The following is a 12,532-nucleotide window of genomic DNA, read 5'->3' on the forward strand; positions in this document are numbered from 1 at the left end:
CCACCTACAGAGACACACATGCCAGTAACATTTGTAGGAGATTCACTGTCATGATTATCTACTTCAGGACCTATTTCTTTTTTGCTTTATTTCCACCAATTCCCTCCACTGCTTTCTTCACAAAGTTTGGCAGTATCACATACAGCATCAGACATTTCTTTATTTATTTTTTCAGACCTTGCACAAGGTGGAGGCTAGTTCAGAAAATCATACAATAAATTACCTCCTTCCCTGCCCTGTCCAAGGCATCTTGGAGCATGTGCTAACCTAAAATTGCTTTCATAGCTACCAGTGTCAGTTCTTTTGGAGGAGGAAAATGAAAATCGTTGCCACACGAATTATGAATTAACTTAAAATCACAAGATATTCCCAGTCTTCTTTCTTCAACAACAATCATGCAGTCTGTATTTTTACAGCTAACACATTAACACGAAAACTTCATAGCCTGGAAGAGAAGCTCTAAATCAATAAGACTGAATCCATTGGAATCCATATCAACATCATTCATGCACCTGTACAATTCTCCTGTCCCAAGTTTTGATGCTGTAGCTGAGAACTTTTGTTCATGTCAAGCTGCTTCCTCTTTTCTGTTGGTAAACTGATTTCCTTGAAACCTCCATAGCCTAAACACAGTTTTTCCACCACCCATTATGCGTAAATCTTGACTTCCATGTAAAGGTTTGCGAATTCAACCTTCTACCTACTAACATGTGGTTAGTATTGTCAAAATGTAAATAAACCACACACAAGAAAGTTTTCAGCCAAAGATAGAGATGTCAGCCAAAGATATTGAAAGAAAATAGGCTTCATACCAACAAAAATTCTGCTGACGCAAGCAGTTTCCCAAATGTTGGAAAAGGTGGGAGTGGCCACCAGTGTAGAGATAGTTTAACAATTTAAAGGCATTTCTAAAGCTGCTTTCACAATAAAATTCACACACAACTTAGATTAAACTGTGTAGATCAAGAAAATAATATTTAATAAATGAAAAGCACCAGTTCGCTTTTGTTCTACAATATGTATTACATCCCACACTCTCTCTTCCCATATATTCCCATTTTCCTGTATCCATTAAGTTGTTTTGTTGTGTTGGAGTTGCCTTTGTATTCCACATAGACTGTAGTTTCAATAGTTAAGGGTGTTCTTTTTAACTGGTACTTGTATTACTGTCCATGTTTAACACCCCTTATAGTTGTCTCATCAAATACTGTTCATATTTTACTTTGCTCATTTATTTAATGAAAACTGTTACACAGCCACTGCTTTGATTATAATGTTAATGTTAAAATGCAGTACCACCACACTCTCAAACTGTAGGTTCCCTCAAACACCTCCATTTTCCTGCATTTATTTATTTCTGCTTATCTTATTGATATTGCTTAAGTTCCTTATGCAGTCTTTAGTTATACAGATAATTGTCTCTTCTTTTAATTGGTTTGTGTATCACTCTCCATGTTTCATACCTCCTGATGTAGCCTTGTCTAGTACTAATTTTATTTTATTTTATTAGTTTTGTTTATTAATAGAAACTGCTATGTAGGTATGCTATTCCTATTTTGTGCTAAAGGTTTTCCGGTCTACTCCATTGTTATTTATGTACTGTTCAATTTTTAATTTTTCATAGTAAAGATGTTACTTACTGTATGTTTCTACTTCAGTCTAGATGTGTTACTTCTCTTCCAGTGTTGTTTGCAAACATTTAACTTCTTTGGTGATAATACTCAGTAAATGTCTGAAGATGGTCTTGTAAGCCGAAAACCGGTTAACAGGTGCTTTTCATTTATTATAATGTTGTTCTACCAAGAACTGACAGAAGATTCTGTTAACACAAAATAATATTTTTGGAAAGTCGATTTTTTGGACCAAAATCCATTACATCCCCCCTTAAGGGGGGGTAGGACATCAAACAGATCGACTTGGAGCAGGAGAGGCACCACAGGACATTTTAATTGCCACTGTCTTTACTGTTATAAACAAATTCACAAAAATTTGTCAGCCTGACGAGGAAGGATTCAGGATTCACACTCATAGCAATGGAAATTCAAAAATGTAATAAAATAATTTTTTCACATGTGAAATTTCATCATTTTTTCACTTACTATTGGCTGCATTTGTTGCTATAGTTTCACTTTTCTTCATAAGTAAGAAAGATTCTTTGATGAAGTTTGCACAGCATACAAACCATACTTACAGGTGCATGAAACTCTAGAATTTATTTAATTTATGAAGAAATGAATCAGCTGTTACATTTTAAACTTTGTTTAGAAAAACTCAAATTTTACAATTAATTATCTCAATTTTTATTACAGTTTTTAAAAGATTTCAAAAATTCTAGAGTTTCTTACACCTGTAAGTATGGTTTGTATGCTGTGGAAAATTCATCAAAGAATCTCTTACTCTTGACGTTAAGTGTACGTACAGCAACAAATGCAGCCAGTAGTAAGTGAAAAAATATTGGAATTTCACAAGTAAAAAAATATTTCATTATGTTTACACTCCTAACAGTGTGAATCCTTCCTGGTCATGCTGACAAAGTTTTATGAATTTATTTGTAAAAGTATAGACAGTAAAAATTAAAATGCCCTGTGGTGCCACTCCTGCTCAGAGTTGGCCTGTTTGATGTCCTACTTGTCTTTAGTTTATTGTACGGGAATGCAGGCTTTCTTGGGAAATTTCATTTATGAAATCTTTTCGAGTTATTGTCTGAATCATGGAATCATGCTGTTGCAATATTTCAACAAGTTTCCTACTTGTCCTCTTCAGGCAAAGTATTTGCCTAAAGAGATCGGATTGTTGCAACATGATGTCCTGACTACGCTGATAACTCAAAGGTTTAATCAAGTTGTTTGCTGTTTACAGATTTGTATTTGTAATTTCATTATGCACTCTGTGGTCTTTTTCAGAATTTGTATATCTGTTTTTTCCTCTTCTAAAATGAATAAGTAAAATTTAACAGTCATTGTATGCTGGGCTTCCATCTTTTCTTCTGAATGTGTGCAAAATTATTGCTTGGTAGTGTTAACATGAAAGATGTTCAATACAAATTGCACATGTCAGTAATCTTAGAATGAACATTGCTTTGGAAGAGATCTTAGTTTATGCATTGTGGAAATTTTTGGTTTTGCCAAGTTGACACTGCTTTATTGTTGTCAGCTTCATTTAATCAAAATATGTTATTTCAGCTCAACATGAGTACTGTCCCATACACAATACTGTGAGGAAGTCTACATCATCTACAGGCTAATGTCATAATTTCATTGATTGTTTAAATTAAACCTACAAGAATGAGGAAAGAGGTAAAGTATGTATCTTCACAGAACTGATAAGTGTCTAGTCCGATGACTAGGAAGTTTGGCTACAACAGAATTGAGAAAAAGAGAAAGAAAGAGACACAGAAATTTTAGAAAGCTTCTGTGAGTGTGTAAGTTGTAAAGAACTGATAAAGAGAGGGGTACAAAGAGGATTACATGTTATTAATGTGATTATTGTCACGATAAATATAGATGCAGCTATTTTGCTTTGTCTAGTTCATGATTTTTGTCTTTGGTGTTTGCAGATTGTGTGTGTCTGAGGTAATACCAGACATCCTGATCCTCACTAAGAGTTCATAACTGAAGAAATACTCTTCTCCAAAGTGACCTTTCTTAGAGTATTCAGTGTATGATAATCCTAATAAAAGTACTGATAACTAACAAATGCTTCATGATTATTTAGCTGTTGATAAATGTTAAAAGACCTGTATTGCATTGCAGTTCTGTGAGTCCATGCGTTCCTGTCTGAAGTTCATCTCAATTTGCATGGCATCCTTCAGTGAAATTTATTATGGGAATGATGGGTCATGGTTTAAGGCTGCTAGTTCATTGTGGACAGGTGAGTAAACTTGCAAAATACAAATGAAGTTTTGGAAACTAAGTGTACATATTCTCCAGAATTCTGTAATGGAGAATATTGAGTTTGGGGCAAGTTATTCAGAGGCATAGCAACTTTGTGAAATTTGGTTAATGAGCTATATTACCAATGTATGTAGTGCTTTTGTTAAGTCTTCTTAGTCATGGTCAATGTATTTTGTGCTGACCAAAGTCTGGTGTTACTCTCACCTCTTGGCTTTCTGCCACATTTCTTATCTGCTTGTTTGCTTTTGAGTAGTCTGATAAAACCAATTCATGTCCACTGTGGAACAGTGGCATTGAACCCATGAGGATAATTAAACACATGCAGCAATTTCTTTTCTAGAATGGGACTTTGTTTTTCTGTTTAATGAAAGAGGTTTCATTTTCTTGAATTTGTATACTAGTAAATTACTGTTTAGTACCTCTGATTTGCTTTCGGACAGTGAATACTGTAAAACAACTTTCTAAGCAGATATTACACTTTGTATGGCAGTAGAAATCTAGGAAAGTGTGCTATCTCTGATGACCTAGTCATGTTAAACTCTAATTTTCCACTCCTTCTGTTCAACATTATTTCTCAGAATACCAGCTTTGGCTCTGTATTGTATGCTGTGAGCCACTGTCCATTTGAAACTTAATATTGCATGTTGTATATCACAATAAAATGTGAAACTTTTATTACTTGTCACGAATAAATGAAATGTAATATAATGGAATGTGAATGTAAGTGTCCATGAGGAAGCCTTGTTATCAAGTCTACATGATATTTCATTTTTCCTTAACTCTAGAGGATGACATTGCCTGGAAGTTCAGCAATGATTTTACTCTTCTTCATATGATTTTGTATGTACACTACTAAGTGCCTCATCTCTATGGAAAGTGATAACATCATGTCTTACATTATTTATATTCTATCCAGGATGTAACAATATAATTTTGATATTATTTTCCCTCCTTTTTGCAGAATAAATTCATCTGTAATGCATTATATAATCTGGTTTGGAGTGAAGGCATGTTTAATGTAGTAGCATTTTTTCCTGGAGATCAAAAGGGTCTAAGGCAGTGGTCATCAAACTTTTTTGCTCAAGAGCCAATACTGACATTGTGACCCCCATGCAGGTCCGGAGATTAGAATTAGAGATGGGTTGTTCACGAACTAACAGGTCCGAAGGAACATTTCACCAAGATGAATGGAAGGAGCGAGGAACAAATTCTAAGGAACAGTCTTTCATAGTCCACTTCGGTTGTGGCTTTCTACTTATAGTTCCCGGGAATGGGAAATGGTCGGTCTCGTTTCCACAATGGCACATCGGCCGGTCTCTTTCCAACCTCGGTCCTATTCCCGGCTGTCTCGGTCTTGGTCTCGGTCTTGGTCTCAGTCTCCCTTGGCCGGACTCGTCCTTCTTCGCGTGGCCACTCACACTTCCACTGCCGACTGCTCCTAGTTAGTTCAGTATCGAGTTGTTAGTTTCGTTTGATGCATCTGTTGCAAACCTTTTTTGAACTCAGGACTTCCGGTTCTTTTCATATTCTATTCAGCGTCCACGACCGGTAATTAAAAATGTTTTATAATTACATAAATTGCATAAAAATTATGTGGTATGTAATATGTACATCTTTTCAGGTAACAAAAGGGCATGTCAGCTTACTTCACTACTTCGATAAACAGCAGAAGACATACTTATAAAAAGGCAGGTTTTTTGTTATTACACATGCAAAGGAAGTCGGCACGGCACACACGAGTGTCCATTTTCTGTCTTTTTTGATCTGAGGTAAAACAGCATGTTCATTGTTATGGAAGGTAGACCGAATTACAACTGAATGAAGCCCGTGCTCCATGATAACTCCTACAATATTATTTCAGTGGTACAGGGTGGCGCTCGAAAAATTGGCCCTGAGTACTAGACTGTTCATTGTCGCCCACCAATCGTCATCTATTGTCTCAAAGTTGGTGTTTGCATTGGCTTTTTTGTTATTTCCTTACTGCTTAATTATCACATGTTTATCTATTGTGCTCGTAGAGGTCAACAAGTTGTGGGTAATTGGTGAGCAGTCTGTATTAAGGACCAGTTCTTCATGCGTCACCTTATATTATTTCACTGTGGTCAGCCATATAATGCTACAGTTGGCTAAACAAAAGGTTTTGCAGAATCATGAAAGTTACGTCAAGTGTGTGAGAATTCTGTAATGAATAAAAATTCTGTACTCCAGGGGGGAGGCAAGTGTCCCCACTCCGCACCTTCCATCTTCAGTCGCATAAGCTACTAATTTTCAATTTTTAATAAGAACCATATACCACGCACAAATGAACAGTGAACATGTAAAAATGACTGATTTCCAAAAAAGAGTGATCCCCAGTGAACTAGTGCCCAAGGATTAACGAGTTTGCCCATCTCTAGTTAGAATAGGCCTGAGGTACTCTTGCCTGTTGTTAGAGGCAACTAAAAGGACTCTCACATGTTTCGGCCTTTATGTGATGGTCCCCTGTAGGGTTTAATCTCTCCATTTTTCAAAATTTTCCCGAAGAATGAGCCAATTGGGGAAGGGTGCCTTACATGGTGCATAGTGTCCATCGTGCACTGAGACCTCTCGCATCCTTCGTCGAAGTGGATCTGCGCTTCAGCTCGTTCTCTAGCTGTTGGACGAGGTCACCGTCCTGGGTGCTTCTTTCTACATCCTCTGTGCAGTATCGCTTTCTGCACTGTCATTGCTAATGGACTACTTAGCTTGTTTGCGCCTGATATCCAGCACAGTAGCCAGTCCGTTGTAGTGGGGCTGCCTTGTACCCTGTTGGTTGTAGCCCTCTGACCACACAGGGATCACTCTTGCTGATGTCTGCACCATCAACTCCCCACATATGCCAAGGAGTAGATGCCAGTCACCCTGCGGCATCGGGACTCCTGGCAATGGACATCCTGCCAGGTGACCTTTGCTGCAGCTGGGTGGTGCCCGTGTGGAGGGCCCCTAGTCTGAGTGGGTGGCATCGGGGTGAATGGCATGCCATGAAGCATAGTATGTCACCCCCTGGCCAGACCATGGGAGGAATGGCAGGCTAAGGATGGCAGCAAAACTTATTCACCCCGCAGTACCTTGTATGTACAGGAGTTGATGGGGAATCTTTCTTGTCAATGAAACCTCAGTTTTTTGTGGAGCATTTAGATGACAAATTTGGGGAGGTGGAGGGCTTGTCCAAAATGTGGCCAGGGTCGGTCTTAACAAAAAAGCATCCTCTGCCCAGTCAGGGGCACTAATCACCTGTGACAAGGTGGGGGATGTTTCTGTTGCCAGCATCCCCCATAAGAGCTTAAATACAGTCCAGGGTATCATATTTCACAAGGACCTTCTTTTGCAGTCTGATGATGAGCTCTGCACCAATTCAGAGCAACAAGGTGTCCATTTTATCTGGCACATCCACTGGGGTCCGAATGAGTATCAGGTTGCTACTGCTGCCTTCATCTTGGCCTTCGAGTGTGACACATTACCCGAGAAGGTCAAGGTGATGATCTGTCACTGTGACGTAAAGCCATATATCCCTCCTCTAATGTGGTGCTTTAAGTGCTGGAAGTTCGGCCATGTCTTCTTGCTGTACGTCCAGTGTCACCTGTTGGGATTGTGGACGCCCATCACATCCCAATACTCCCTGTGCCTCGTCTCCCATCTGTGTCAACTGCAGAGACCTTGCACCTTCTCGCCAGAATGCAGGATTCTCCAGAAAGAAAGAAAAATAATGGAATACAAGACCCTGGACTGACTGACCTACATTGAGGCTATGAGAAAATATGAGATTCTACATCCTGTGCATAGAATGTCAACCTATACTGCTGCTATGACAGTGGTTCTATCATCTTCTGTTCTGCTGCGTACAGTTGGCTCTCAGAGCTGTCAGACTCCACCTGCCCACCCTTACTGGTGAGGGGCACTTCCCTCTCTGTTGCTCTTGCACAACCTACTTCAGGAGCAGAACCCCCCCCCCCCCCCAACCATCGGGGACACCAATCCTCACTTCTCAGCCGGAGAAGCGTAAGTCTTCTTTGTCTCCTCTTGCCAGGAAGGGTTCCCTTGGGTCACCCCTTCCTAGGTTCCTACCAGTGGCAAAGCTGACACCCGCTTGTGTCTGAATCAACCACTGGTGGCTGGTCGTAGGGCTTCATGGTCCTCCTCAGTCCCTGAGACCTAATTGGGAAGTCCTTCCATCCAGACAAACATAAGGAGCAGTGAGAGAAACTTCAAAAGACCCCCCAAGAACAAAGGCACTGCGGTGGTACCCACACCACCACTACCTACAAGCTCTGTGCCTGAGGATGAGGTGGAGATTGTGGTGTCCGCTGAGGACCTAGATCTCGCTGGGCCCTCAGACACAATGGATGTCAATCGCACTGGTACTCATTTGGTGGCAGCAGGTGACCCTGAGGCATAGACTGCCTCCTTGAGTGTTTCATGCCTACCCAGTCTCACAATTACGTAATCCTCCAGTGGAATTGCGGTGGTTTTTTCCACCACCTAGCTGAGCTACGGCAACTGTTAAGCTTTACACCTGCTTTCTGCATTGCCCTCCAGGAAACCTGGTTCCCAGCAATGCAGACCCCTGCCCTTTGCAGCCATAGGGGATATTACAAGAACCGTAGTGAATATAATAGTTTCAGGTGGAGTTTGCGTGTATGTCCTGAACTCGGTACGTAGTGAACCTTTGCCATTTCAAACCCATCTTCAAGCTGTGGCTGTCAGGATAAGGATGATGCAGGGAATAACTGTCTGCAATGTAAATCTTCCTCTTAATGGTGCAGTACCCCTGAATGTATTGACTACACTGACTGATGAGCTCCCTAAACCTTTCCTACTTTTGGGAGATTTTAATGCGCATAATCCCTTGCGAGGTGGCGCCACGCTTACTGGCTGAGGTAGGGAGGTCGAAAATTTACTGTCACAACTCGACCTCTGCCTCTTAAATACAGGTGCCCCACAATTTTCAGTGTGGCACGTGGCACATATTCGGCCATTGATCTCTCGGTATGCAGTTCTGGCCTTCTCCCATCTATCCGCTGGAGAGCACATGATAACCTGTTTGCTAGTGAACACTTCCCCATCTTTCTGTCTCTCCCCCGGCATCATGCCCACGGACACCTTCACCTCTGCTGTCACCACTGAATCTCCCCCACATGGTGCCATGGATGTTGTTGTTGAGCAGGTCACTACAAGGATCGTTTCTGCAGCAGAAAACGCGATCCCCCTTTCTTTAGGGTGCCCCCAGAGAAAGACAATCCCTTGGTGGTTGCCAGAAGTCACTGAGGCAATTAGAGTGTCGGTGAGCTCCACAGCGACATAAGTGGCACCCTTCCCTAGAGCACCTAATACCCTTTAAGTGGCCCTGTGCCCGCATTTGCCAGCTTATAAAACTAGGGAAACAGCTGTGTTTGGAGAGGTACGTGTTGACCATTGGGTGCCATGTGTCAGCTTCCCATGTCTGGACGAATATCAGATGTCTCTTTCGGTACCATACCCCAACAGGTGTCCCTGGCATTAACATCAATGGCGTATTATCTACTGAGCATATTGGTGAGCACTATGCTTGAGCCTCTGCAATGGAGAGTTCCTTGGTGGTACGAGGCATGCCGTGACGCAATACGTGAGCGGCAACGTGCTCTTCGCGTTTTCCGCCACCATCCTACTTTGGCCAACTGTGTCCGCTATAAGCAGTTCTGTGCGCGATGCCGTCGTGTCATCCGCGATAGCAAGAAGGCAAGCTGGAAATTCTTTATTAGCTCATTTAACACCTTCACTCCCTTCTCGGAAGTTTGGAGTCGGCTTCGACGGTTCTCAGGTGCGCCTAGTTTCTCCCCGGTCTCTGGGCTCACTGTCGCGCATGATACATTAGTGGACCCCATCGCAATTTCTAACTCATTGGGTCAGCACTTTGCTGAGATTTCGAGCTCTTCAAATTACCCGCCAGCATTTCTCCCGAAGAAACGTGCAGCGGAAGTGCGACCTCTTTCTTTCACCTCTCAAAATCTCGAAAGCTACAATACTGTTTTCTCCATGCGGGAACTCCAAAATGCACTCTCTTCTTCTCACTCCTCTGCCCCAGGACCGGATGGTATCCACGTCCAAATGTTGCTGCATTTATCAACCCATAGTCTGCGTTACCTCCTTCACCTTTATAATTGAATTTGGACCGACAGTACTTTTCCCAGATGATGGCGGGAAGCTATCGTCGTTCCTATTCAGAAACCTGGAAAGGACAAACATCTCCCCTCTAGCTATCGCCCCATTTCTCTCACGAGTAGTGTCTGTAAGGTTTTGGAGCGTATGGTGAATTACCGTTTAGCTTGGTGGCTGGAATCCCGCAGTCTTTTAACACCTGCCCAATGTGGATTCCGAAAGCATCGTTCTGCAGTTGACCATCTTGTTGCTCTCTCTCCACTTATATCATGAACAATTTTCTCCGGCAACGCCAAACAGTAGCAATATTTTTTGATCTGGGGAGAGCATACGATACCTGTTGGAGGACAGGCATCCTCCGCACACTGTTTTCTACTACAGCTCTCAACGGACCAGCCTTCTTGAACGACGTCTACAAGGATGTCTCGATCGCCTCCACTCTTGGAGCATCGAAACCGACTTCCGTTTTTCTCCCAGTAAGACTGTTTGTGTTAATTTTTGGCAACGTAAGGAGTTTCTTCCACCCTTCTTACATCTAGGACATGTCAACCTTCCGTTTTCAGACGTCGCCAAATTCTTGGGTCTTATGTTTGACAGAAAACTGTGCTGGTCCTCCCACGTTTCCTATCTTTCGGCTCGCTGTCTGCGATCCCTCAACACCCTTCGTGTCCTGAATGGTACCTCCTGGGGAGCGGACCGTGTGGTCCTTCTCCGCCTCTATCGCGCCTTAGTGCGCTCGAAATTGGACTATGGAAGCATAGTCTACTCCTCTGCTCGGCCGTCTATTCTTTGGCGTCTCGACTCTATCCACCACCGTGGATTACGTTTAGTGTCTGGAGATTTTTACACCAGCCCTGTGGAAAGCCTTTATGCTGAGACTGCTGAACCTCCGCTGTCCAATCGGCGAGCAGTCCTTCTGAGTCGTTATGCTAGCCATCTGTCTTCCATGTCTGCTAATCCAGCCCATTACATTTTTTTCGACGCCTCCTTTGATGTAGGGTATGCAGGCCGCCCGTCCTCCCTACTACCACCGGGAGTCCGCTTCCATCAACTGCTCCATTCTCTTTCCTTCCGCTTTCCTAAAACCTTCTTGACAACTTGGGGTACAGCACCGCCTTGGCTCCATCACCGGATCTGCCTGCTCCGTGACCTTTGTTGATTTCCCAAGGATGGTACCCCTACACTTGTTTATTGTCGAGCATTTGCTGCTCTGCGTGCACAAATGACGGAAGCCACATTTATTTACACCGATGGCTTGAAAACATCGTTAGGTGTAGGGAGTGCCTATATTGTTGGCGACACCCCAAATCACTTTCGGCTTCCCGACCAGTGTTCGGTCTATACTGCGGAGCTTTACGCTGTTCTCCAGGCTGTCCACTACATCCGCCGCCATCAGCGGATACAGTACGTTATCTGCTCAGATTCTCTCAGCTCTCTCCTCAGTCTCCAAGCTCTTTACCCTGTGCACCCTCTGGTCCACTGGATTCAGGACTGTCTGCACTTGCTCCACTTGGGGGGCGTCTCGGTGGCGTTCCTCTGGCTCCCGGCACACGTTGGTATCTGTGGAAATGAGGCGGCCGATATTGCGGCCAAGGCTGCAGTCTCTCTTCTCCGGCCAGCTACTCAATCGATTCCTGTCGCCGATCTACGAAGCGTTTTATGTCGTCGTGTTGTTCTTTTATGGCACGCACATTGGTCAACACTTCCCCATAATAAATTGTGGGACGTGAAAGCTCTTCCTTATGCTTGGACCTCTTCCTCCCGAACGCGTCGTCGGGAGGAGGTAATTTTAACTAGACTCCGGATAGGGCACTGTCTTTTTAGCCATCGACATCTTTTAAGCGGCGATCCTCCCCCACTCCGACATCTTTTAAGTGGCGATCCTCCCCCACTCTGTCCCCACTGCTCTCAGCTGTGGACGTTAAGACACCTTTTAATCGAGTGCCTCTATTTTAATCCGTCACGCTCCCATCTACAGCTGTCGCCTGATATATCGTCGATTTTAGCAGATGACACGCGCTCAGCCGATCGCGTTCTCGAGTTTATTAGTGCCAGTGAAATGACATCAGTCATTTGAAGCTTTGTTTGGGGACAACCAACCCCTTTCTGTAGTGGATTTTTAAGCCTTCCTTCTGCTTTTAGTTTCTCCAATTTTATGACTTTCGTTCCCATTGCTGCTGGTTTCCATTTTCGGTTTTTTACTGTTTCCTAAGTCACGGACCGGGCGCTAATGACCATAACAGTTTTGCGCCCAAAAAAAAAAAAAAAAAAAAAAGAACAGATGAGTAAACATCTCTCGTTTGACTACAAGGGACATCTCCTCGTCATCTTCAACCGGATCTGGTGTGATGGTGTCTTGGTGTCTTTCCATCACAATAGTGGGAGAGCACCATCATTCCGGTGCTCAAACCTGGTCGAAACCCACTTGACATGGATAACAGCTGGCACATCAGCCTCACCAACTTTTTTTGTACGCTGCGGGAACA

At 43.0% G+C, this 12,532-nt stretch overlaps 1 protein-coding gene across 2 annotated transcripts in view; it reads left to right on the forward strand.

Moving 5' to 3' along the window:
* The window catches only part of LOC126161892 (hormone-sensitive lipase), a 119,841-nt gene that overhangs the window by 12,131 nt on the left and 95,178 nt on the right, over window positions 1–12,532 (forward strand). For both annotated transcript variants that reach the window (XM_049918033.1, XM_049918034.1), the window contains exon 3: window positions 3,753–3,870. In XM_049918033.1, the coding sequence (XP_049773990.1) occupies window positions 3,753–3,870 (118 nt within the window). The remainder of the gene's footprint in view (window positions 1–3,752; window positions 3,871–12,532) is intronic.

Source organism: Schistocerca cancellata, chromosome 2 (genome assembly GCF_023864275.1).
Source record: "Schistocerca cancellata isolate TAMUIC-IGC-003103 chromosome 2, iqSchCanc2.1, whole genome shotgun sequence".
NCBI lineage: Eukaryota > Metazoa > Arthropoda > Insecta > Orthoptera > Acrididae > Schistocerca > Schistocerca cancellata.